General features: G+C 49.9%; 1 protein-coding gene across 4 annotated transcripts in view; it reads right to left on the bottom strand.

The window, feature by feature from the left end:
• Positions 1 to 415: 415 nt before the first annotated feature.
• Positions 416 to 24,629, bottom strand: part of EPHB2 (EPH receptor B2) — a 105,613-nt gene continuing 81,399 nt past the window's right edge. Inside the window, exons 6-16 of one of the 4 annotated variants that reach the window (XM_057430790.1) lie at positions 20,325 to 20,449; positions 13,883 to 14,045; positions 12,645 to 12,753; positions 12,359 to 12,474; positions 10,125 to 10,247; positions 9,481 to 9,728; positions 8,599 to 8,814; positions 6,967 to 7,116; positions 5,306 to 5,499; positions 4,476 to 4,631; positions 416 to 2,390 (exon numbers count right to left, since the gene is read on the bottom strand). In XM_057430790.1, the coding sequence (XP_057286773.1) occupies positions 2,282 to 2,390; positions 4,476 to 4,631; positions 5,306 to 5,499; positions 6,967 to 7,116; positions 8,599 to 8,814; positions 9,481 to 9,728; positions 10,125 to 10,247; positions 12,359 to 12,474; positions 12,645 to 12,753; positions 13,883 to 14,045; positions 20,325 to 20,449 (1,709 nt within the window). In that variant the 3' untranslated portion in view covers positions 416 to 2,281. The remainder of the gene's footprint in view (positions 2,391 to 4,475; positions 4,632 to 5,305; positions 5,500 to 6,966; positions 7,117 to 8,598; positions 8,815 to 9,480; positions 9,729 to 10,124; positions 10,248 to 12,358; positions 12,475 to 12,644; positions 12,754 to 13,882; positions 14,046 to 20,324; positions 20,450 to 24,629) is intronic. The other 3 variants (XM_057430792.1, XM_057430791.1, XM_057430794.1) reach the window with 3 other exon arrangements.

Genomic DNA, 24,629 nt, shown 5'->3' with positions numbered 1-24,629 from the left:
AATTCTAAGTATTTTATAAATGGCCTCGTATTTTACAAGCAGTCTAGGGAGGTGATGTCTGGCCACACAAGTCTAGACAGTTTGGGAGTTTCATCCACAGCAGACGCACTTCCCCTTGGATGCAGCTCCTGGAAAACACAGCAAACCAGCTCCCTATGAACATGCCTCCAACACCCCGGGCTGCTGAAAGTAAGTGGAGGCCGCTACAAATAGCAACTGCAGACAAGGGCTTGTAAACACAAACTGTGCTGGCCATGGCCAGATGTGTAGAAAGATGCCACATGTGGCCAGAGGAAGGCGACTGGTGCTAGGCATGTTTAAAAGGATACAAGGTGCTGAGCAAGGAGAACAAGCCCGATTCTCATTTGCACCCTCAAGCTCTGGGTTGGTGGCATTTACACATACCAAAGACCTGGTCAGCAACTATAGTATTTATTTCAGTTGTTTATAAATCCACTGACTGATCATTCAGCTTCAGCCACAGCATTCTGCCTCTGGAGACCTGGGCTCCTGCATCAGAAGTCTTGCCTTTGCTGTCCCAGGCTCTCCTCAAGGCGACTGGCTGAGCCTGAAGCTGTTTCAGAGCCCCCAGCACATCGTCTAACGAAGGGACTGCGTTCCCCAAAGGGCACAGAGCACAGCCGCAGAGTGTGATCACTGCAGTGAACCATCCACAACTTGGCAGCGAATGCAATTCTGATTCCAAGAAACCACATGCTGTGAGCTCCTCTTAGAGGTCGGGGCTTACCCTGCCTTTCTGTGGTCAGGACACCAATGACACCTTTCTAAGCAGTCAGGCGTTTCACTGCCAAAGGGCTCTGACAGCCAGCTGTGGAGTTATCATTCCCTCCCACAACCCATCCATCCTCCCCTATCTTTCCCTCTCCTCTGCAGCTCCCTTCCCAAACCCTACGATGCTGCTCACCCCTGCATCAGCAACCCTGAATCGAGTGGGTGATCGTTTTGTCTTGGCAAACAACTGGAAACCCAACATCAGAAAGGTCGGTCGGGCCGTGACAAACTGCAAAATAACAAACAAGCAAATGGGAGGAAATGTGCATATAAAAAAACCCAATTCTCCTGGCATATTGTCAATAAGCTGCAGATTTCCTTCCCCAGGGAAGGGGTTTAAGTTCTTGAACGATATGATGCTTTGAGATGTCATTTTTCATTGGAAAACCCCAACCAACCAACCATTTCCCACCCCAAACTCACAATCTGGTGTGAACAAAAGAAGGTAAAAAGACAAATCTCCCAACAATGACAACCGAAAAATAAAGGTACACATCAGCATTTGTAATCAAAAACTACTACATACTGTACTTGGGAAGTCTTCTGGGGAAAGATCATTGGCATCTAGTGAGGACATCACTAAAAGTCTTGTGCATATGATATGTATGAGACAATGATGCCACGGGCGGGTGGATGGACGGACCCTTAGGAAACTGTCACTCACAAAACTGTTCCATGACAAGAGAAAATAAGAGATGTAAAAAGGATTGGTTTTCCCCATCCCCACCCCCTGAAGCATTACAGATTCCTTCTCAATTGTCGGAAACAGCCTCTTCTAGTCTCAGTTTGTTTGTTTGTTGGTTTTTTTTTTTGTGTGTGTTTTGTTTTTTTTATTATTTTTTAGAAAAAGTCTTCATCTTTTGAAGAAGTCCATCCATTTCTGAGACGCACTTGGTTCCACAGCACCAAAGAGCTTCAGCTCTCTCTCCCCTTTGATTTGCTAACAGGGGCTTTAGGGAAGGACTGCTGACCGCATGCCATTCCCAGAGCCACCAGCCCATGTGAGAAAGAGAAGTGCTTCTTGGGACCTTTCTTTGCATTCATCTTCTTGAAGAAGTCTCATTGCTCCAGAGGTGCTGGGCCCAGCTGCAGCAGCCTTGTGCAAGAGGAAACAGATGAAGCTGCTCTCTTCTCTTCCTTTGGAGACTCCCATTGGTCTTGGAGCCCTTTTCAAGAACACAATTGCTTTATTATTATTATTTAAAAATATTTCATAGTTTGTGGGTTTTGTTCTTTTTTTTTGTTTTTCTGTTGTGTTTTTTTTTTCAAAATAGTTGTCTTTTTTTGTTCCCTTTTTCCATTGCTTAAATTCTAGAAGCTCTTGGTGACTTCTCATTGCTGATGACAGGGCATTTCTTCCTGTTGCCATGATCCTCAGAGCAGCTGCCTGTCTCTGGTCCATGTAGAACACTCAAGAACTGTAGTCTGGACATACAAGGGCAAAGGGGAGCAGGGCCTCAAGGAAGAGGAGTAGGAGGACACTTCACTATCAAACCTCCACAGACTGAATTTGGTTCATCTGTGCCCTCATCACCTGGATACTGTTAAGGATTTTCTTCTGGTGTCCTGCTAAAGTGACCCCAACTCGCAGAATGTCCCTTTAGGAGGAAAAGAAACAGACACCATATAAAGACCACATTTTTCTCACAGCAGAACAAGTTCATATATGAGCACGTTCCATACATGCAACAAATACAGGCAAACCTGGTGAAACCTCTACTCTTTCTTTTTTGACCCTCCCTGGCTTTGCAATTGCAACCTACCTGCATCACCCCTGCAGTACCGGAACCTCAACAGAGACCACAGGCTCTGCTCATTGTTTGTAAGTGAATTTGCCTTAAGGTTTTCTACCCATGCATTGTTTTGTTTCTTTCTTTGCATGTTTAGATTATCTCTCTCTTTTTGTGACACAGTAACCCATTTTTTCCACCCCTGGGGACACACATCGTCAGCAGTGTGAATCTCACTCCCCCCTGCGCAGATGATGGTTGCTCTTGCTACTTTTGCTTTGATCCAATGAGGCCATCAAGTGATAAACTTTTGCTACTTACCCTCTTTGCTAAATCACAACAATCTCATTTTTATCACTGCTTCTATTTTTTATAGAGAGTGGGCACCTGGGAAGAACAAAGGTTGCGCCAAGAGCATGAAAGTGACTCTGCATTGTTCGTACCTGTGGTCACTCCACATGAGTTTGTTACTCATCTCCTCCTTGGTGGATAAATCTCAGTCATGAATTCTTCTGATCAGTGAACAGATGGCATTCAGGAGATGTGACCTGTACCTGACTGTAAGGATTTTCTCCTTCCTTGAGTGTTAAAGAATAGACTTTAAAGTGTGGCAAACCCCTTGCCTGTTTTAGAGTGGAAGTCAATGGGCAAAGAAGGGTGAACAGGTGCTCCAAGGAAAGGTGAGCAAAAATCCTCTAGCACAAGTGGCACACGAGCCTTCAGAGCATGTTTTAGACCTTGTCTCAGGCAGATGTGCTGAGCTAGAGGATTTTCCTCCTTGGATGAGTCTGGCACCTTGACTTTAGCTTTTGTTCTCATTGGGAACAAAGACCAAAGACTTCACTCGTGTCTGCAAACCAGAGTAAGACTGTGGCCCCACACAGCCCTGTGCTTCCTCAGCTTTCTGCCCTGGACACAGACACTTTGTTGGCTCAGGTGTCCCAGCCTACAGACAAACACAGGCAGGCTGGGATGTCCCAGTTTAGTCAAAGTTCTTTTTCCTTCTCCTTCAGATTCTATGGACCCTCTTTCTGTTGTATGAACACAGCCTGTAATGTGCCAACATCATCCCCAGGGCCTTGGGGTTGTATCACAGATGTACTGAACAGTCACAACTGTCAGGTGAATTTCCTAGCAGCAAATAAGAAAGCCAGAAATGGTCAGTTTGGCTGTCTGCGTGAGTGGATTCAGACCCATTAGTAGATTTAAAGACTGGAATTAGGGACCAAGTAAAAGGAATCCCTGGTTATGAGGCAGAGACATTGTAGCACTTAGAGATGGCTTTAATCTTGGTGCTCTCTTAGGCAGGTTTGCTAAAGCTAACTGCAACCAACCACAAATCTTTCACCAGAGGCATCAAAGTCCCAGCTTGCCCCAAGGGATTTCAAAACCCACCACAAACAGATTTCAGCTGCCTGATTCCTCTGAAGAATTTGCTAAGACTTTGCCACTAGGGATGTTTTCAGTGGATGCAGGGCAATTCAGAACAAATCTGAAACCATCTGGAGTTTCAGAGGCTTTTCTTAGTCAGGAATTTGTTTGCAGTGTGCTTGTTGCCATCACTGATATGTCATATGTCCAAAAGGACCGTGGAGTCTACAAGTGCTCTTGAGTGGCTGGAGAATGGTCTGGTGCTGGCCTAAATTCTCTGTGTTTTCCATGTTGGGGTTTTGGAGACCCTTGTGTGGGTCTTGTTTGTGCAGCGTGATAGTGTGGAAATGGATTCTGCAGACCCAGGCCAGCAGACAGACACACACTGTGCGGAGACAAGACAGAGCCCGCAGCACAAAGTAGATCTGCAGAAACTGGATAGACTAGAAGTGGGTCCACAGAGCAACAGGTTTTACAGGAACTACATTATGGGAGAATAAAAACTAACTCAGTAACAAGCAGTTGTTGTCAAACTGCTGAGATTTTTCCTTGTGCTTTGGGAACAGAAGCCAGGGCACTTACTCTACGGTCATCTGAGATACTACGTCAAAGGTGGTGAAGCCAGCACTGGCAAAGCTCTCCTTGTACTGGCTCATCTTGATGGCATCCAGCCATTCATCCACAGTGTTGAAGCTGGTATAATCTGGGATTGTGCGGTCAAGCAGGGGGAGGTTCATCCTGAAACACAGAAATGGGGAATGAGCAGAACAAACAGCAAAAGGCACAAGTATTTCTGCACCATCCCTCAGCTGAAGAGATCTGCACCAGCACCATTCACAGTGCCTGCACTGCACCGTAATATGAAGTACCAATCAGAAAACAGTCTAATTCAACTGAGGGAAAGATGGTGTAGAGCATCAGAGAACTCTTACTGGATCAGTTTGTAAAGGAGAGGTAGAAGCCTTCAAGGATGATGGGATGCAGCTCTAAAATCATGGCTGCAACAGGGGGGAAAATACATTCTCTGGGTGTATCTCCACCCAGTCCAAGGAAACACCATACTGCTCGATGAGGCTTTATTTGCCCCCATTGCATGCGAGATTCAACAACCAAAGCAACCACACTCATCCAGCATCACGTGTACATGAAACCAATGTGCTCCTTTAACTGCAGTTAGAGTCACTGTCCAACTCAGTGAGCTGTGGTCACCAGATCTAACCTGTCCAAGAAGAGGGACCAGAGTGACCTTGACTTCTTTGAATGCCCTTCCTATAAAGGACTAAATATCACTGGGCAAGCTGCCTCTGAAATAGCTAGCCTAGAGAGATGCAAAGATGGTACCCACCAGGACTCAAAGGACAGCAGATCTGCAAACAGAAGCCACAGGACAAGAGGAAGACAGAAATACACACCCAGAGGAAAGAGGTGCCATGGCTTTCAGGCTGTTAGGATTTCGGATCATTTTATCTAAGGTGTTGACAATTTGCCCAAATTTGGGTCTGTGGTTTCGATCTTTCTGCCAACAGTCAAGCATTAGCTGGTGCAGGGCATTCGGACAATCCATAGGTGGTGGTAGCCGGTAGTCCTGCTCAATAGCATTTATCACCTACAAAAGGAGAAAGAGAGATCAATACAGTGGCAATAAAACCTATTTAATTCATCATGTTCCTTTTCCTAGACCTTGAGTATAACTGGCATGGCCAGACATACTGCAGCGGGGCTGACTGCCTGCATTTCCTGCTGCCTGCCATCTCAGCCACCACCACGTACTACTGTAGCTCCCAACCCTCTCCACGTCATGCTATCCAGTGAGGAGATGATGGTCTTGCTCAGCTGACAGGCAGCCTTGCTGACTACGTGTGATGAGCCATGCCTATAAGTCTCCTAATCCAGGGGGCGCATCCCCACTACCTTGACAAGGATGTGCAAGCCTGCAGCGTCAGGCATGAGTAAGGTGAGTCAGAGAGAAGGGTTTGTACCTTTGGACAGGTACAGAGCATAACGCAACAGCTCACTGGGAGGAGAGCATCCCTGTCCAGGGAAGGGTCTGTTTGTGAGTTACAGACAGGCCAAGCTGCCCCTGTGTCTTCCTTTCTTCAGTGGTGCTTTCCACTCACTCCTGCCAACAACCCAGTGACAGTCATGCCACGAGACAGGGCTGGGTGCACTGAGCCAGCAGTACATGTTGGATCTCCCCACAGCCCTGTGCACATGCAAACTGGAGCACGCAGTGGGGAGGACGAAGACCTTGGGCAACAGAACCAGACACATGACAACTTCGCTACAGCACATAGAGAAGGGTTGCAGCACACCTTGCCTAAGCCATGCTGCAGCTCCGCGGGCCAAACACAAGGTGGCTTTGGCTGCTGCGTGTTTGCTCTCTCCTTACTGCATCACACAACATGGGAAAATGTCTGGTCTTGCAATGTGCAGTGGAAGAAGCACATGCACAAGGGCTAGAGGCTCTTCTTCAAGAGGAACCTCCTGCAGCCCTCCATCCTCTCTACAATCAAGGAGGATGGAGCTGCACAGCTTTTTCCAGGGGCTTCTTACACATCACATCCAAGCTTGCCATGGGAAATTTAATGACCCTCTAGTGGAAGACGACCTTGACCGTGGCAGGGGGGTTGGACTAAGTTATCTTTAAAGGTTGTTTCCAAAGGTTGTTTCCAACCCAAACCATTCTGTGACTCTAACAAACTTTTACCAAATGCCTGTGGTCTCCTGTAGATGAAGATGTGCTTGCTGCTCCAGGAGCTCTCAGGTCAGTGGTAGCATTTCCTTTTCCACCTGCCTGCTCCCTTTCCTCCTGAGCATGTCTACCATCCCTGAGGGTGCTCCCATTAACCCTGTCCTATTGCACTGGGTGTTGTACAGTCCCTAACCTCTGCCACGGCAGCACAAAAGCCAAAGTTATCCCCATTACTTCTTCCAAAGGCGTTGACCTTGGACACATCTCCCATGACAGAGAAGGTTGTGGACATGCCACAGGCTGGGTCTAGCTGTAGCCACGCTTTGGCCTTGCATTGCTTCCAATTTCAGTGTTTCTGCTCCTTGTTTCTTAACAACTCACATCTTGATTGGTCATATCCCAGTAAGGCCGCTCGCCATACGACATCACCTCCCACATGACTATTCCATAGCTCCACACATCGCTGGCCGAGGTGAATTTTCGGTACTGAATTGCCTCAGGTGCTGTCCATCGTATTGGGATCTTCCCACCCTGCAGGAGAAAAGAACAGGATAGTAACAGAAAGAGCAAGAGTAATTGGAAAAGACAACTGTCCAAAACTGCCCCAGGACTAACCCTAACACTGCATCAGGGTGTCTGTGGTTTGTCTAGCCAAGGCCACAAAACCATCAAGGATGATGATTCCCCTCACTTGTCTGGTGACCCATCTCAAGGCTGCACCAGCCTCTTGGGGAAGAAGCTTTTTCTGTTACTCACCTTGAACCTCTCAAGCTATGGTTTTGTCAATTGCTCCTTATTGCACCATCTTGTACCACTGCAAAGAGTTTGGCTCTGTCTCCTTCGTAACTGCCTTTCAAGTACTGCAGGTCACGTACAGGCTCCCTCTCAACCTCCTCTTCATAGCATTAAACAAGCCCAGCTCCTTCCACCTGCCTACCCCTATAGCAGTCTTCAGAAGGACAAAACGCCTTCTGTGCTGGTAAGGTCTTTAGTGACAAAAACGAAGGGTGGAGTGACCATCTTTAGCATGGCATGCTTGATCACTGGTGGAGATGAGATGGACCGGGTAGGCTGTGGGGTCTCTGCTGTCCTGCTGGGCAACAGCAGCTCTGGAGAAATCAGTACTCTCCACTCCCATAGAGGAGCTACGCACTGAAGCGCTCAAGAGTGACACACACAGCATGGGGCCACAGGACAATGCTCTGCTTAAGGCCTTGTAGCCTTGTGATTTTCCACTAAGAACTTTGGACTTGAGGCATTCACAATTCAAGAGACTTTCTGAAGGGAAAAAAATCTTCCCCTCTGCTGAAAAATAAGCAAACCTGTGTCTTGTGGCTCTGAGAAGATTAAGGAACATTGTATTTTCTCAGTGAATAACTACCATGCCTTACTAAGGGTCTTCTAGGACTTAATAGGACTCAGACCCTGTACATGCTAGAACAAGATAATGCTCCTTAATCTCCTCAAAGCCACAAACCTCAGACAAAATCGTTTGGTTTTCACAAGAAGGGGAGACCAAGCACTCCATACCAACCACGCTGTCTTCCCCATCAGGTATAGTATTAACAGAGCTCCTGACAAGCAGCAGATTTCAAACATGGCTAAGAAGAAATGCATGGATTTCTCCCCTGCCCCGACAATGACTTATGGGCCAATATTCATTACACTCCAGCCTTAACAGTCCTGTGCAAACCTATCGGAGCACTCCCATCTGGGCCACGCTGGGTGGTTATAATGCACCATCCCAACTAAAAGCCTTATCAAGGACATGTCGATGTTTGCAGACATGCTTGGAAGAAGACCCAGTTATCCACAGGAATAGGGCCCATCAACAGCCACAGGACAACTGGACAGGACTTGGCAAGAGAAAACCTTCCTTGATTCATTTCATTGGCCTTTCCCATCTGCCACCTCATTTCCATTGCTGACAAATGTCAAAGGGAAGGGATCTTCCCCTTTCCCTGACTCCTTCCTTCACCACCCATCCCTCCCCCTCACGAAGAGCAGCTTTACCAGTGCACTGGTGTAGGTAGGATCAGAGGTGTCATCCTCCAGAAACCGAGAGAGCCCAAAGTCAGACACTTTGCAGACCAGGTTGCTGTTCACCAGGATGTTGCGGGCAGCCAGGTCCCGGTGCACGTAGTTCATATCGGCCAGGTACTTCATGCCTGCGGCGATGCCCCGCAGCATGCCCACCAGCTGGATCACTGTGAACTGCCCATCGTTTTGCTTAGGGGAAAAGAGGGAAAGAGTCCACATGAGAGGAGAAAATGCACAGCCTGGCATGGTCAGGCAAACAACCGGTAGCCTCTTTCTACACTGCATGTCAATACACATCCATTCCACATGTACCAAAGCTCCTTCGCAAAGAAAGAGGGCTGGAAGTCACTCTCACACCCTATGGGCATCACTGCGCTGGCTGCTGTTATCCAAAGGTGGCAGACGTGCCAGACCTTGCACAGGAGGGCTCGGAAGGGGTTACCTATTCCTAGGTTTTCTCCCTTCAACACAGTGAATTCTCCATTTCAAACTCAGACGTGTAAATATTTAGACAGAGCAGCTGGAGGTGAAGTCCTGCTGTGTTAAAGCTATGTCAGACCGTCTTTCCATGTCCACAGAGGCAGAGTTCGTACAGGCATCTGTGGGCATGTGTACAGGTAGGCACAGCCTTTTGCTGGTATGAGCAGACACACTTAACAGATGACAGCCTCGGTGCCACCTCCACTTCTGTTGCCAAAACACAGACCTCTGGACTATGCAGCAGCTGCCCCAGTGACAACAAATGCTGGGTAGTGAAGGGCACTGCTATATTGGCACAAGGAAAGGACCCTTCCCCTCCAGTCCTCCTCTGGTCCAACATAATCTCTGGAGCTACATGCACCTGGGATCTCATACCCGTAAGAAGGAGTCCAGTGAGCCGTTCTCCATGAACTCAGTAATGATCATGACCGGGGAGCTCTTGGTCACTACTCCCTCCAGGTGGATGACATTGGGGTGGTCAAACTGCCCCATGATGCTGGCTTCGCTCAAGAAGTCCCGTCTCTGCTTCTCTGTGTAACCAGACTTCAGGGTCTTGATGGCCACAAAGATCTCTCTTTTACCAGGAAGCTTGAGATGCCCACTGCACACCTCACCAAACTCCCCTGCGGAGAGGGAAACACGTTGGACTTGGCAGCCTCCCACATCTCTGCCTTTCTCCCTGAGGGACCATGCTCCCTGCATGCCCCTGAGCTCACCACCCACCATCCCATCTGTGCTTCCTCCCTTGCTCCACACCAAAGGCCTCCCTTCAGGTGGATTCATCACTGGTGAGGAGCACTGCACGTGGGACTATATGCACACAGGAACTCCTTGTCTCTAGTGAGGAGATGTACTTGCTCTTCCAGTACTGAACCACCTTACTCCTGCTAGTCCAGGCTGGGGCTAAGTGCAACACATTATTGGCTTCCCAGTACATGTAAGGCTAAATCCTCACAGAAGCCTGACACCGCAAAGGAGACTGCTGCTGAGGGCCAGGCAGCCATTCCCAGTTCACCTACCTGCCCCAATCACCTGCTCAATTTTGACACAAGAGATATCGATTTCTTTTGCAAATTCCCTGACGGCCTCATTGGGATCTTCGTAGGTGAACGGATCGATATAAATCTTCATCCCTGGAGTCACTGCATAAAGGTGAGGGAGAGAGTCAGACAGACAGATGCAAATGGAATGACTGACGGCTGTCATCGAGGAAAAGAGAAACCTATTGGTGTGGGGGGATTTTTTTACCCCAGCAAATCACATCATGAAGGGCATGAAGCAGACACAGCAAGGCAGTTTGAGAGAAAACATGCAGAGCCATGTTTGCACAGGACTGTTAAAGCTGGATTGTAATGAACAGTGGCCTGTAAGTCATTGTAGGGCAGTGGAGGGCTACGTGATTAGCTAGGACTTCAAACTGACCATAGAGAACCACACATCCTCTGCAGCAGGATTTGGCTTTAGCAGACGCAGAGGAAAAGCAAGAGGAGCATTTGCTTTCAGGAGGTGATGCACAGGCACACCAATGCCACACCACACTCATCATGCTGCAGCACTGCAAGAGGACCATTTGTAGAGACTGCAGCTCTGCCCCACTGGCCTCCTCTGCATGCTGCTTCCACCTCATCACATCATCCCATTGGCGGCATGGGAAAGTGGAGAAGACCTGGGCTTAGCACTCAAGACAGGAGGGACAGTCTGGCCCTGTTCTCCTGATAGTTTACCCTGCCTGAGGTTTGGGTCCCTTCTGTAGCCTCAAAATTGCCAAGACAAGCTGTAGGGGATGCTAGGGAAACTGCAAAACCCAAGCTCTTCCTGCTAGGCAGACCAGAAGACACAGTGATATGCTTATGTGCAAGGCAATAACCATGGGATCTGGTGAGGCTGGACTGCTGATGCCACGTTGCACACTACCTACACCATGACACCGCTCCTGCTTGCAGTTCTCCCCTTTCTATACTTCTTTGCCTGGCCTCGGGCTTGCCCCAAAAGCAGAGCTCACAGCTCACTAAAATAAGGAGCGCAACACAACCAGAGGCACAACTCCTGGCTCCATGCATACGATTCAGGGTAGTTCCTGCAACGCTTACAGGCTCCATGCACCTTGGCAATTTGCTAACCATAAGCTGTAGCCTCTCCGCAGCTATCGCTGCTGGGGAGCCGAGCAGGCACCGTGCCTTGGACTGGCTTCTTGAGTGAGGATGTGGCTAAAAGGCACCCCAGGCCCATTATCAGTTCATCTGCATCCGGTGGCATTGTGCCTGTTCCAACAGTCGTGAAGGCACAGCTATTAATGCCATCACAGCCTGAAGTTGTCGTGTTACGTACCAGACCCCAGGAGAAAGCGTGAATGTATGTTTACACATGCAGCACGGGCTCACAAACAACTGAGAGCTGCATTTCCATCATCTTTCTTGAGTGTCATTTCTCCTGGTAAGTTACAGCAATGCAGCCAGCACGGTGCTGCTCTGGCAGCCTCAGTGCTCTGCCTCAGGTAAATGCAGAAGCAACAGTGAGTCCTGTGCTGAAACACTACTGATGTTTTCCATCCCCTAAAGAAGGCCCAGGTCTGTACAGGAACGTGGTATTCAGAAATCCTGAAGCTGCAAGTATAACACGATGTAAACAACGACTGAGATTTGGACAAAGCAGGATTGCAGTGACAGATGAGGGAGGAGAAAGGCATTTCAGAGGGCATGCAGCACTAAGAGGAATTAAGTATGCACTGGGGTGAGGCAGGATGTGAAAGCAGATGTGCCTTGCAGTACGCAGGGGTGTTGGAAGGAGGATGCAAGAGAGGCCGTGTTATGTGTTGCATTAGATACCTATATAGAGATGTATCTACTAGGATTCTGGAAGCACTGGGGTGGGCTCTAGCAAAAGCACCACGAGGTATGTGGGTTCCTGCATAGGACAGTGCTCTGCAGGAGGTGAGTAGGTTGAGAAAGGGGTCTTCACTGCTGCCCACAAGCTGGGCAAAGCTCAGGAGTCAGCATAGCAAGACAAGGTGTGGTGCCAGCAGCTGCAGGGGTGCGTGTTGGATGTCACAGGGATTCACAGGGCATGCACACACGTTCGCTGCACGGATGGCACACAACAACACCCAGGTCTGGAGAGGGATCTAGATCATAGGGGGCTGGTGGGTGATCTAGATAGCACAGGTCCTCCCATCTACCCATGCACACGCCAGCCTGGCTAGGTGGCCTGAGCGCTCCCCACATGCTGCAAGGGATGAGTGAACAGGAACACAAACCGAAGAGAGAGCGGACCCCCAGGCCTGGCGGGGGGCCGCAGTACGTACTGTGGCCACTGGTATAGTGCTGCAGCTTGTCGGTGTACTCAGAGTCTGCACGCTCAAAGCCCCGTCTTCTGGAAAGAAAGGGAGTCCTGAGCACCAGCACGGCTCCACTGGGGATGAAGATGCACTGCAGGGGCATCTTCCCCTCTTCATCTTCCAATCCCCATTCTCCCCCTCCCTGCCTCCAGTCACCACCCCCTTGTACAGCCCCAGCCCCAGTCATGGGCTCAGACTGACCTACCTGTTGCATACAATAATGATGACGACCACAGCAATGAGGAACACCAGTCCTGCCGCAGAGGAGCCGATGATGAGTGGCAGTTTCTCCTGGACACTGGTCTGGTATTCAGCTGGCAAGCAAGGAAGAAGGAAGGGGTTACTGGGGCACAGGAGACTAACAAGTTCACCAAGGTCTCAATGACATCCTAAACTGGAGAGACATCAATCTGATGGATGGACCACTCGGATATAGAATTGGCTGGATGGCCACACGCAAAAGAGTTGTGGTCAATGGATCAATGTCCAACTGGAGACCAGTAACGAGTGGTGTCCCTCAGGGATCGGTGTTGGGACTGATCTTGTTCAACATCTTTGTCAGTGACAGGGACAGTGGGACTGATGCACCCTCAGCAAGTTTGCTGATGACACCAAGCTGTGTGGCTCGGTTGATATGCTGGAGTGAAGGAATGCCAGCCAGAGGGACCTGGATATGCTTGACAAGTGGGCCAATGACAACCTCATGAAGTTCCACCAAGCCAAGTGCAAGGTCAGGGCAATCCCAGTTCAAGTTAGATATAAGGGAGAAGTTCTTTACTGTGAGGGTGGTGAGGCACTGGCAAAGGTTGCCCAAAGAAATGCTCCATCTCTGGCAGTAATCAGGGCAAGGCTGGATGGAGTCTTGGGTGACATGGTGTAGTGTGAGCTGTCCCTGCCCATGGCAGGGGGGGTGGAACCGGATGATCTTAAGGTCCTTTCCAACCCTACCTATTCTATGATTCTAAGGTCAGAGCCCATCCCTGAGCCATGTCCACATTTGCATGGCTCTTGCTAATGGGTTTCCTGGCATGGTTTTGGTCCTGGACCTGTAGTGCTATCCCAGGCATGGCTCAGGTTGGCTGTGACTGGGGAAATGCCCCAGTACAAAGGCTGGATGGAAGTATCCCTTTTGAGTGGCAATTTTAGTCCCATGGATGCAAGCTGTGCCTTGCTCCTTGGCCTCAGGGCCAGAAAACTGGCTTGGCCTGCTTGATTTAGCAGCAGAAATTCCGAAAATAAAGACTTGGGTCTGCATTTGTCATTGACAGCTGTGCACGTGAAGATCACAAACCTTGTCTCCTCTAAACCCAACTGAGTCGACATGTCCCCATGCACCCTTGAAGCAACAGCAGGGGGACCAGCACTGCTACCAGTGCACCTCCACCTTCCTCAAGTCTCTCTAAACCCTGTGTCATCTTTATATAAAGGCATGTGAAGGCTCACCTTCAGTCATAGTCTGGAAATACATCTTGCCACTATACCGGCCATACCCAGCCACAGTACGTGCCCGCACTTGGAAGACGTAGATGGTGCCAGCTTTGAGGTTTTGCACTGCCACAGTGTTGGTGGGGCTCTTCACTGTTGTTGAGTTTAACTCGCTCAGATCCTGCCAAGAAAACACAAATCTGTCATCAGGAAAGTAAGTGGAGAATGAGATCCTGCACTTCTAGAAGGAGGAAGGGCAGGAGACCAGGGCAGCATGGATGGAGAAACAACCATGAGGAGAGCATGGGCCTGAACAAACAGGTTATTTCTCTAAGCCTGCATCCTGTCAGGAAGACATAGAAAGAGGAATGTGAGTACGGATGTCCCTGGGCTATCAGCTCTCAGGAAAGGCTTGGATGAAGATGTTAGATAGAAAACTCAGGTCATTTCTCCGAGCCTTAAGCTCAATGGGGATGGGAACTGCTTCCCTCTTCTGTACCCACTTCCTCTTAGCACTGTCCTTCTTCCTCACTTCCTCCTCCTGTGACTGATCCAGCTCTGGTAGCCTCTCCATTCGCTCTTCTCCACCTCCTTTTGCCTGTGCTGGAGCTGAAGCCCACCTGAACATAGGGTTTTGGACCTCAAGAGAAGTACTGCTACCTGGGCCTGTGTCATGGTTTAAGCCCAGCCACCACCTCAGAACTATGCAGACACTCACTCACTCCCCCCTTTTCCCCATGTCCCAGGTGGGATGGGGAGGAGAATCGAAAGAATGTAAACCCCACAGGTTGAGATAAGAACAGCCCAATAACCAAAGTATAATATAAAAAGTATAATATAAAACTGCTACTACTACTAATAATAATGATAAAGGAAATAACAAGGGGAGAGAATATAAAACTAAAAGGGGAAAGGAAAAAAACCTCCACAAACACAAGCGAAGCACAATACAATTGCTCACCACCCACCGACCGATACCCAGCCTGACCCAAGCAGTGATCTGGGCCTTCTGGGTGACTGCCCCCAGTTTCTCTCCTGGGCATGACGCGCTCTGGTATGGAATACCCCTATGGCTAGTTGGGGTCTGGTGTCCTGGCTCTGCTTCCTCCTGGCTTCTTGTGTCCCTCCTCACTGGCAGAGCATGAGGCTGAAAAAGTCCTTGATCAGGGTAAGCGTTACTGAGCAACAGCTACAACATCGGTGTGTTATCAGCACTGTTCTCAGAGTAAAGGCCAAACACAGCCCTGCACCAGCTACTAAGAAGGAGAAAAAGAACTGTTACAGCCTGCTTCACTCACTGGTTTGCAGTACCCCTGCCCAGTGACTGCTTCACCAGGGACCACGCCAGGTTTCCAAAGCTGGGCAGCCAAACAGCGTATTTAAAAGCGACAATGAGACTACCTCCAAATTTGAGCAGCCCCATCATAACGGTATAGATGGCATTGCACTTGTGTAGATGATGGATCCTTAGTAATTATGCCCTTTTAGCTGAACATCCAGAAGCACTAGTGGATGGGCAGGGTCTCCTTGGGCAAGCCACGGTACAAGAGATCAGACAGCCCCTGCCCCTCCGGGGACATGGAGAAACAGGTCAACAGAGGATGAAAGAGGGTGCTGAATGTGGTCAGGGCTATGTGGGCAGATGCTTGGCAGCCATGAAGCCCCGAAAGCCAGCTCAAAGCAGCAATATATGCAAACAGCGTGGTTTCTGGGAAACAGAGACATCTTAGGAAAGCCAAGCTGCGAGGACGAGCTCCCATAGAACAGGCACAGGCACCAGGTTTCGAATCAAACGTGTGTAGCTATGTTGAAAGCGCTCAACCTCTCTGGTAGCACCTCTGATCTGGCAGGTCAGGCTGCCTTGGCAGGATCACTGGGTGGAAGAGCTCAGCAGCTGACAGCTCAGAATCTGCGCTGGCAAGGTTACAGGCAAATCTCTGAAATCTGCTCACTTCAGGCACTGTAAAGGGCTCAGCGAGCCCAAGAGCTGCCACTCCATACAGGGTGACTAGTGAGGTGAGGTAACCTCATGGGAAGTAGGCAGGGACTGGCAGAAAGGAGGCAGACACACAGTTTGTGCAATGGCATCAAGCAGGACTGAGGATGTGACACTCCATGGGGAGGGCACAGAGGGATTTCTTCTTGTCCTGTGCTAACGTTAGAGCAGAATGAAACTCCCCATGGGGAGCAAAGCATTCCCTCCTCCTCACTAACTCCTGCAAGGACTCCTCAAGGACAGAGGGTGTCAAAGCGGTGACGAGGCAGAAGGTCCCACCTTGTGATGAACCAAGGTTTCATCACACGATGGTACAAGTCACGCAGGATGCTGCTCTCTTGTGCTGCTTTGGCTGCCTGCAGGCACAGTGAAGGAGGAGTCAGTGGAGGCTCTGCACCAAGCTTTGCACACCCTTTGCCTGGGCTGCGTCCTCAGCCTCCTCAACTGATGGAGCACAGGGTGAGTCAGAAGTTGTCTTCCTCCCCCATAAATGGTGGCGTTTGCCTTTGGGGCCTGCTGGTCTCCTTTCTTTTCTGCTTAGCCATCTGGAGATTTTGCTTTCACGTTCATTCCCTTGTGAGAACAGCACTGGTACCTTCACTCAGAGGATCTGCACAGCCAGAAGCCGTGGTACCAGCAACACAAGAGGCCCACAAAGAACAGTCATTCACTGTGGGGCTCCATACAGCAGACCACGTTGAACCAATGTTCTCCTTATGTTCCTGGGAGAGCTCGGTGCTTTCTCAATTAGACATCCTGCTGGAACAGAACTGCAAATGCACTGGCATTTGTGAGATGGATTATACCCATGACCTGGGGTCGAGCAGACTATTCTCCTCACAGCTGCAAAGCAGCTGAAAGGCAACATTCATGGAGTTAATTTCTTCTTGTATTAAGCTTTTGATTGAGCAGGGCTCTGGTGTGGATGGCTGGTAAGAGAGTGGTCTGCCAGGAATGCGTTTATCCCAACACAACGTGTAGTCAAATGTGCAGTCAAACTTGGAGGCTCAGAAACACTGATGGCACATCACTCTGCAGGGTAATGAGGAGCACCTCTGAAAACACCTCGGAGACCTCCACTATTAACAGGTTCAGGAACAGTTTTTTCTCCTAAAAAAAACTAAAAAGCCAGCTTTATCCACCTGGAGCTGGCACTGAAGGTGCCCAGGTATCACTGGGGTGTTTGGGAATTAGACTAATGGCAGTGAAAAGCTCAAGTGCAGAGAAAAACCAAGAAAGATCAAGCAAAGATGAACACACAGGAAACTTGATTGCCTTGTGTGCCTGATCAGGCCTCAGCAGTCCTTTGGACCTTTCCCAGGAAGACTAAGAGGGAAATAGGTCAGGACATGTTTACAGCTTTTAGTGCTCAGGGGCTTGCATGAATCCTCCCAGGCCCTTGGATGGCACAAACAACCCAATTGTCTTAAAATCATTTGTCCAACTGTTCGAGGGGACCTCATCCCTGCTCTTGGACGACTTTAAATTGAATGCAATGAATGGGCATGCTTACAAGATGGTTTATGACTTGGGAAATGGATGTCTGTCTGTCTGAGGAACGTGTGCTCGTGACTCTGCTCTCCTTTAATCCCAGACCACAAATAAACAAGCATTTACAGCTCTCCACCTTCCCTCATCAAACCTATTCTTTTCCCTTGGCATACAGCTCAGCCATCAGCTCTCCAGCAACCTCTGCGTTCACTTCAAACACTTTTCCCCTTCCACCCCTAGGGCTTCTGCAGTGGGTCAAGGGCATCCCAGGCAGTTTAGAGTCCAAGTCCAAGCTGTTGGGTTTTGCACAGGTTTGTTGGGTTGACTTTTTGGGGGGGTTTCTTTTTGTTTTTCCTGCTGATTTTGGTTTTAATTTGGAAATCCTAATTCAAAATAACACACTTCTTATTCCCTTGTATTTCCTTTGCTTTTGAGTCCTCGTCTGCTTCCCCTTCCCCTGAGTCAAATTTAAGCTGGAACCGAAGTCTGATCAATAGAGTTCCTTGCAACACAGTCTGTGAAAGGCCCAAAGAATCAGCAAAAAGTGTTTCTAAAAAGTCATGCTTTATCATCCAAAATCAATCAATAAATCCATACATGAAGCCAAAGGAAAACGTCAACCGACTGAATTTGGCAGGCAGCTCCTCTGTGCATCTGCACAGCAGCACTTTGCTGTGGTTCCTGAAGCAAACAGAGCCACACGACCAAAGCTAGTCCAAGGCTGCGTGCCAAATCATCACATACATCTGAATTTCAGCCCCTACGGGACTGTGTGCATTCAAGAGGGATGCTCAGATGTGGTAACAGGGTACTGCCAGCCGCTTTAGGGGTAGATCCACGGGGTCCAGAGTTTCCTGACTGATGGAGAACACCACTTGGGTGGAGATCTCCAAAGCATTTGTTCTCCCAGCCAGGAATCTGATCAATTGCATTGCGTTAAAGAGTGTCTGGATGCCTCTCACAAGAAAACTGAGCCCCTGACAGAAGCAGTGTGGCCCCTGGGACTGCAGGAAAGCTACCATGATTCTATGATAAGGCCATGAGAAGGCTGGTGAACGTCTTCTATGAGGAAAGTCTGAGTGAGCTGGGGCTTTTCAGCCTGGAGAAGAGAATGCGGAGACCTCACTGTAGCCTTTCAATACTTAAAGGAGGCTTAAAAGAAAGATGGGGACAGACTTTTTATTAGGGCCTGTAGCAATAGGACAAGGAGTAACAGTTTTAAACTGAAGAAGGGTAGATTCAGACTAGATATAAGGAAGAAGTCTTTACAATGGGAGTGGTGAAAGACTGGTATAGTTTGCCCAGAGAGGTTGTGGATGTCTGGTCCCATCCCTGGAAACATTCAAGATCGGGCTGGACAGGGTTCTGAGCAAGCTGGTCAAGTTGATGCCCCTGCTCATTGCAGTGGGGTTGGAACTGGGTGACCTTTTAAGGTCCCTTCCACCCCAAACCATTCTATGATTCTATGAAATACTGGGACAGAGCGCCTCAGCACCAGCACATGGGGTTGCTTGCCTTGTCCCCTCCGCTGGGGCTAGTGCTCCACCTGAGAGCTTGATGCCAAGAAAAGCATTGCCCGAGTGTGGCTTGGGCCACTTGTCCCTGCCATCAGGGACATGCTGTGCCCTAAGCTCTGGCAATGGGGCAAGCAGATGCTCACCTTGCGGTCCCTTGTGAAGACTGGCCACGAGCAGAAGCTTCCCCTTTAGATAAAAGCTCCATTTATTTACAGCCTCTCCCAGAAAACAGAGGGGAGGGGAAAGAAAGAAAACGGGGAAGAGATTAAGAGAAAGTAAGAGGAGGAGAATGAACTCCCTGAGATCTTCTGTCCCTACGCTGAGCGTCCATGGGGAAAAGACCAGATCTGTCTTGTTACCTTGCCACATATTCTGGGATCATTTCCAAGGGTCAAATAAATGGTTGTGATTTATGTGATATAGGTCAGGACCTATTTAACAGCCTACAAAGAAGCTCCCCCCCCCTCCCCATTCTCCCTCTGGCTCTTGGTGACGAGAAAATAGGTCACAGGCAGGCAGTGGGGGGGGATTAATCATTTCTTCTGGCAACTGCTGGGAAAAATATTTTCAGTTCCATTTAATCATACAGCTTTTTAATTAGTTAGTTTGCAATTTTTAATGTGTAGTTTATAAGCTCTTGTGTAAGGGGGCAGAATCCTGGAAGGAGAAATCACCTGCTCCCCACATCCCCTGGGTAGCAGGGATGAAGCTCACCAGCATGGCAGAGCTTGGCAGGTCCTGGGACCATGGCCATTAGGTCTCTCAGCAGCCATGCAACTCCAGCCCCATGGGACAGACATGCACTGCCTTGGCTCACAGTCCCTCTGCTTGCATGGGCAAGGAGGATGCAGAAGGAGCATGTTCCTTGGGGATGAAAGAGCCACAGCTGTAGACCTCCTTCACATCAGCCTCCCCTGACTCTGTAGTGCACTATGTACCCTCCATAGGAGCATGGGGCGGCTTCTCCCTGGTACAACATCTGGGTTCAGGCTGCACACAGATGCCAAACTTACCTTTGGTGTAAATACACAGAAAGACAGAATTACACTGCACCTCGAAGACTGGACACTCAGCTAACGTGGTCCAGCCGGGGACCTGATGCTCCCTACCAACCATCCCAATTCCCCACTAATGCCCCAGTAGGGGAAAGGTTAAAAATAGAGCTTGGACCCTGGCTACTGAGCTCTCCCTGCAATGGGTCCACAAGCACTGGAAAGGTGACGGAGGAAACTCCTCCTAAAGACCAGCAGCTTTTCCACACCTGCAGTACCTCCACAGAGTCATTGGAACCACCAAAAGCTTGACAGCCACTGCCACCTACATGGCCAACTGCAGCAAGAGAGGTAACCTACTGAGCAACCAACTGCTGTAGCCGGTGTTACACCCTTACAGGAAGCTTTGCACCACCTCCTCTCCCAAAAACGTGTCCCTGACCCCAGCCAAGGTCCCGCAGTACCTTCTCATAATATTGCAGCTCATAATCCAGGATGACTCCATTGGGTTGGTCAGGCTGAGACCATGAGAGGGTAATGCTGTCCACGGTGCGGCTGACCTGGTGCATGATGGACACAGCTGAAGGAGCTGGAAGAGAGATCAAGAGAGAGGCCTCAGTCAGATGCCTGCTGCATCCCTTGGCTGGAGGAAGGCAGGTGTATTACTGATGCTTGAAGCTAATCAATTTGCTTCCAGCAGTGGCAGGGCTGGTCAGGGGTCAGGGGATCCTGGCTGCTGCTGTTTGCAGAGAGCAACTAGGGGAGGACAAAATGCTTCTACTGCACGGGAAGAGTTTGTAATTAGACAACACACAGACAGTGTTTCAGGCAGGAAAACACACCATTCCCAGGCAAAGCGAGGCCAGGGTTGGAGCAAACACGACCTTATTCCCCTGGAAAAAGCACTACCAGCCCAGCAACGTGCAATCCTCCGTGCTTGCCTTGGGGAAATAGGGGTTTTGTACTCTGACATTTGCATAGAGAAGCTTTCTAAGGCGCAGGCAATGCAGGAAGCAAGCAGCTCCTCTCCGCCTGGGCGTGCTGGCTCTGCAGGCTGCACATGCCACTCAGGGGAGGTGCACAGAGCAGCCTGAGCAGGCAACGCAAACCTGACCTGACACACTGACAATGGTGAGCCACCCGCCTCGCCAGCCTGCCCTGGAAACAGCACACCCACACATGCCACTCGTCCCACTGCGCACAACGAGACCTTCCAGCAGCACGGGCAGACGTCCACCCCGTCACTGCCCTGTGCTGCCTGCATGGCTTCATGCAGGTCGCAGCAGTGCAGCCTCGCCTGGGACCACGCCATGGGAAAACGCTCCTCCAGGGAGCTGTGCTGACAAGCCCATGTGGCAGGACCTCAGCATGGGGCTGCCAGCTCCCTGGGAGGCTCTGACCAGCTCTGTTCCTGCCTGCTGCGCACTGCGGCAGGTCAGCAAGCAGCCTGGACTGCTTTTAACCTGGGCTGGCTCAACCACTGACAGCAGAGATGCTTCAGCACTGCACGTATCTGCCTACAGCCCCTTTGCTGGAGGGGTTGGAACACGGAGGTGCCTGCGCTGCCCTCTCTTCACTCTGAGAGCAGAGCATGGGTCCTTGCCCACCCCGTGCCCAGCCTGCGGACAGCAGAGCCAGTGCAGCCTGCACGGATGTCAGTCCAGAGCTCATCCCAGACATCACACATCACCAGCCCAGCCTTGGAGAGTGCTAGCTCCAGCACAGCCTTAGCCCTGGCACATCTGCCAGCACAGACTCACTGCTTCAGCAGCTTCGGGGCAGAGGGCAAGCCTCTGGGATGGGACAGAAATGGAACGCGGTAGCAAAAACGCTTCCCCATCACTTGCATGCCAGGCCTAGTTATAAATGGATGCAGAGAGGCTTGCACTCAGAAGGGCTCTTACCAGGTCCGACCCTTTCAATATTTCATGGAAGAACAACTCATTTGACAGCTCTGAGAAACAGTTTGGAAGAGCGGCACACAAAGCAAAGCATCAATTACCCGTCTCCAGTCTGGTTTCCTTTGGCACTATGAGCAGCGACAGAAAGTGTGCCAGCTGAGGGCTGCAGACACAGCAGCGGTAGGACTGTGCTACTTGGACCAGTGTGGCTGCAGCATGTTCTTGCACATTGCTGTAATGAATTACAGCTGAGCAACTGCTCTCAAAGTCTACCAACAGAAGCCATCCATCTGCCTCTTCACGACTGGGTTTCTGGATTCAGAGCACTGTAGCACTCAGGATGTTCAACGCCTGTGTGCCAAGGGGAGTAAGGGCTGGATATGGTAAAGCAAAATCTGCCACGGCACTGCTGCACCGTTTCCCTCATCTCCTTGGGTTGCCCCACTCTTGAAGGAAGGTGCAATGCAGGCTAGCCTCAGCAAAGTGTTGATCATGAGGTTTGTCCAACACTCATTAAAAGTAAGTGCAGAGAACTTCCATCACGGGAAGTATCCAAGGTCAGGATGGACAGGCCTTGCAGCAACCTGCTCTAACGAAAAACATCCCTGTCCATGGCAGGAAGGTATCTTTACAGGTACCTTCTGACCCAAACCATCCTCTGATTCCAACAGATCCTGAGACCAGCGCCTTACCTCCTCCTGAACTCCAATCCTTCCATCCGCTTCTGGCTAAGCCAAACCCTGTTACCCACCAGTCTGAAACTCTCCATCATCGCACACCACCCCTTATCCCTTATATCCTGGTCCCACTGCTACAGGGCCCACCTTGTAAACTCCTGGCATTAGTTTTGCACACTGGTGTTCAGATAAAACAGAAGTAACAATTCTGGAGCCTGTGAGCTCTTGCCAGACCTTGCTGCTTCCTTGACAACACATTTCATAGGACATCTGCTATCTCCAAGACAAGTATTTCTCCCTGTGGAGAAAGGCCTTGGAAGGAAGATGTGACCAAGCTACATACACATCGTCCTGCAGCACGGGATGGGGACTGAGTACACAGCCCATGGTCTCTCTGGCACATCTGAGCTGCACATGCTCTGGGAACCCATCCCACACTCATACAGGCTGCTCCAGGACAAGGGCTGCATACCCCCAAACCTGTCCCACCACAGAAGTGGGATGTGGCAACATTCCATGATTGAGACACAGGTTCCATGGCTGGCCCTGCAGCTGGAGGAACATCTTTGGGTCCCTCCGGGTAGGAGCAAGGACCCTGGGATGCTTTTCTGCCACTTCCATGCACTGTGTGCCAGCCTGGGAGCACAAGGCTTCTGCAAGGCATCTCCTGCTTCCTCCATGCTGAGGAAGCTACAGAAGATAACAGCTAGAGCATCGTGTGAATCATTTGTGACCAGCCACAGCCCATGTAGGTAGCTGTGGAACACGGTGAACCTGCCCTCATCTGGCTTAGAAAAGAGAGAACCAAATAGATGAGGTGGGGCTCATCTGATGAGCCTTAATGAGGCAAATACATGGCCTGTTGGGGAGGAGGCAAATGGGATGAGTGACTACAGCAACTTCAGCACTTCTCTTCTACCTGGGGCAAAGGAGTGTCTCTGGATAGGCAGGAACCTCCACCATTGCATCTTCTCAGTGACTGCTCTCGCTATCACAGACATAGGGGAAATGCACCATAAATAAAATCACAGAAAGATTTAGGTCAGATTTGACCTCTGGAGGTTTCCAGCCCAGCTCGCTTGCAGAATCATTTCAAAATCAGCCTTGTCTAGGCTCGAGCTTGGGACTTCAGCACTTCACCTTAAAGCACCAGGAGCTGAGCAGACTTCTCTGCTCATGGGGATGAATCCATGGGGGTGTCAAACTGGCTTTTCTGCAGCCCACACAGTGCAAGGAGCTGCCTGAACTCAGCTACTGGAAGCACTTGGGAAGGATGGGGATCCAGATGTACCCCACCTTCAGGTCTTAACAGCAGAGCCTGTTGAAAATGGTAGAAAAGATGAAGGGAAATAAGGAAAGGCGAGAAGACAAGAAGGAAATCTGAGTTTTCCAAAGAAACAAGACACTTTCAGGCAATACCTGCAAGAAGGTCACAGCGACTGCAAGACCCAGGGCAGCTTGATGAGACAGCACAAGGACAGGTCACTTTTGCAGGCGATTGGAACCACAGCTGAAACGCTCGGGGTGACCCTGTGCATGTGTTATAGACAGACATCCTGATTTCTCTGAGCACCTCATGTTACGATGAGCCCGCTGTGCTTCTTGCGAGGTTTGCCTTGCAGTTACTGGCCCTGTTCTAAAATGCACCTATTATTTTCAGGTTGAAACGGACGGGCTTCAGCTTCCAAGCGCTGGAAGTTTAGAAACGGACTTTTGTCCTCATAGAAGAATTGGAAGATCATGAAAGTATTTCCTTGTCCTCTGTTATCTGAGTTTCTTGTGTGCTTCACGGATTTAGCAGCCCACAGATCAACCCGATGACTCTCTTCTGAACCTTTCCCAGTTTTCTGTATAAACCTCAAAACTGATGGCAGTAACCAGTAACCACCTCTTTCGGCTCCAGAGACAGCATCCACCTCCTCACTCAGGTTTGCTATTCCTCTGTGTCCAACAGGATGCTTCTCTGACTCAGCCCAGTCCTCAGCCAGCTTGTGCAGAGCTGCTGTTCCCTCTCTGTGAAGGACCAAGGGAACTGCTGCTTCCTTCACTCTGTGCACTTCACTGCTGAGGCAGGGTTGGAACAAATGCCTCAGGACCCAGGACACTTCTGCATTCCCTATAAGCCTGCGTCGTGCTGGGAGCAGGGCGAGAGGCCCTGGATGCATCTGAAATCAGAGCAATTAGTAAAATT

The sequence above is a fragment of the Pezoporus wallicus genome, unplaced genomic scaffold (genome assembly GCF_028554395.1).
Source record: "Pezoporus wallicus isolate ANWC-B61680 ecotype Strahan unplaced genomic scaffold, APGP_CSIRO_Pwel_v1 contig_11693, whole genome shotgun sequence".
Classification (NCBI taxonomy): domain Eukaryota; kingdom Metazoa; phylum Chordata; class Aves; order Psittaciformes; family Psittacidae; genus Pezoporus; species Pezoporus wallicus.
The sequence above is the reverse complement of the archived record's forward strand: the minus strand, read 5'-3'. Positions and strand labels throughout refer to the sequence as shown.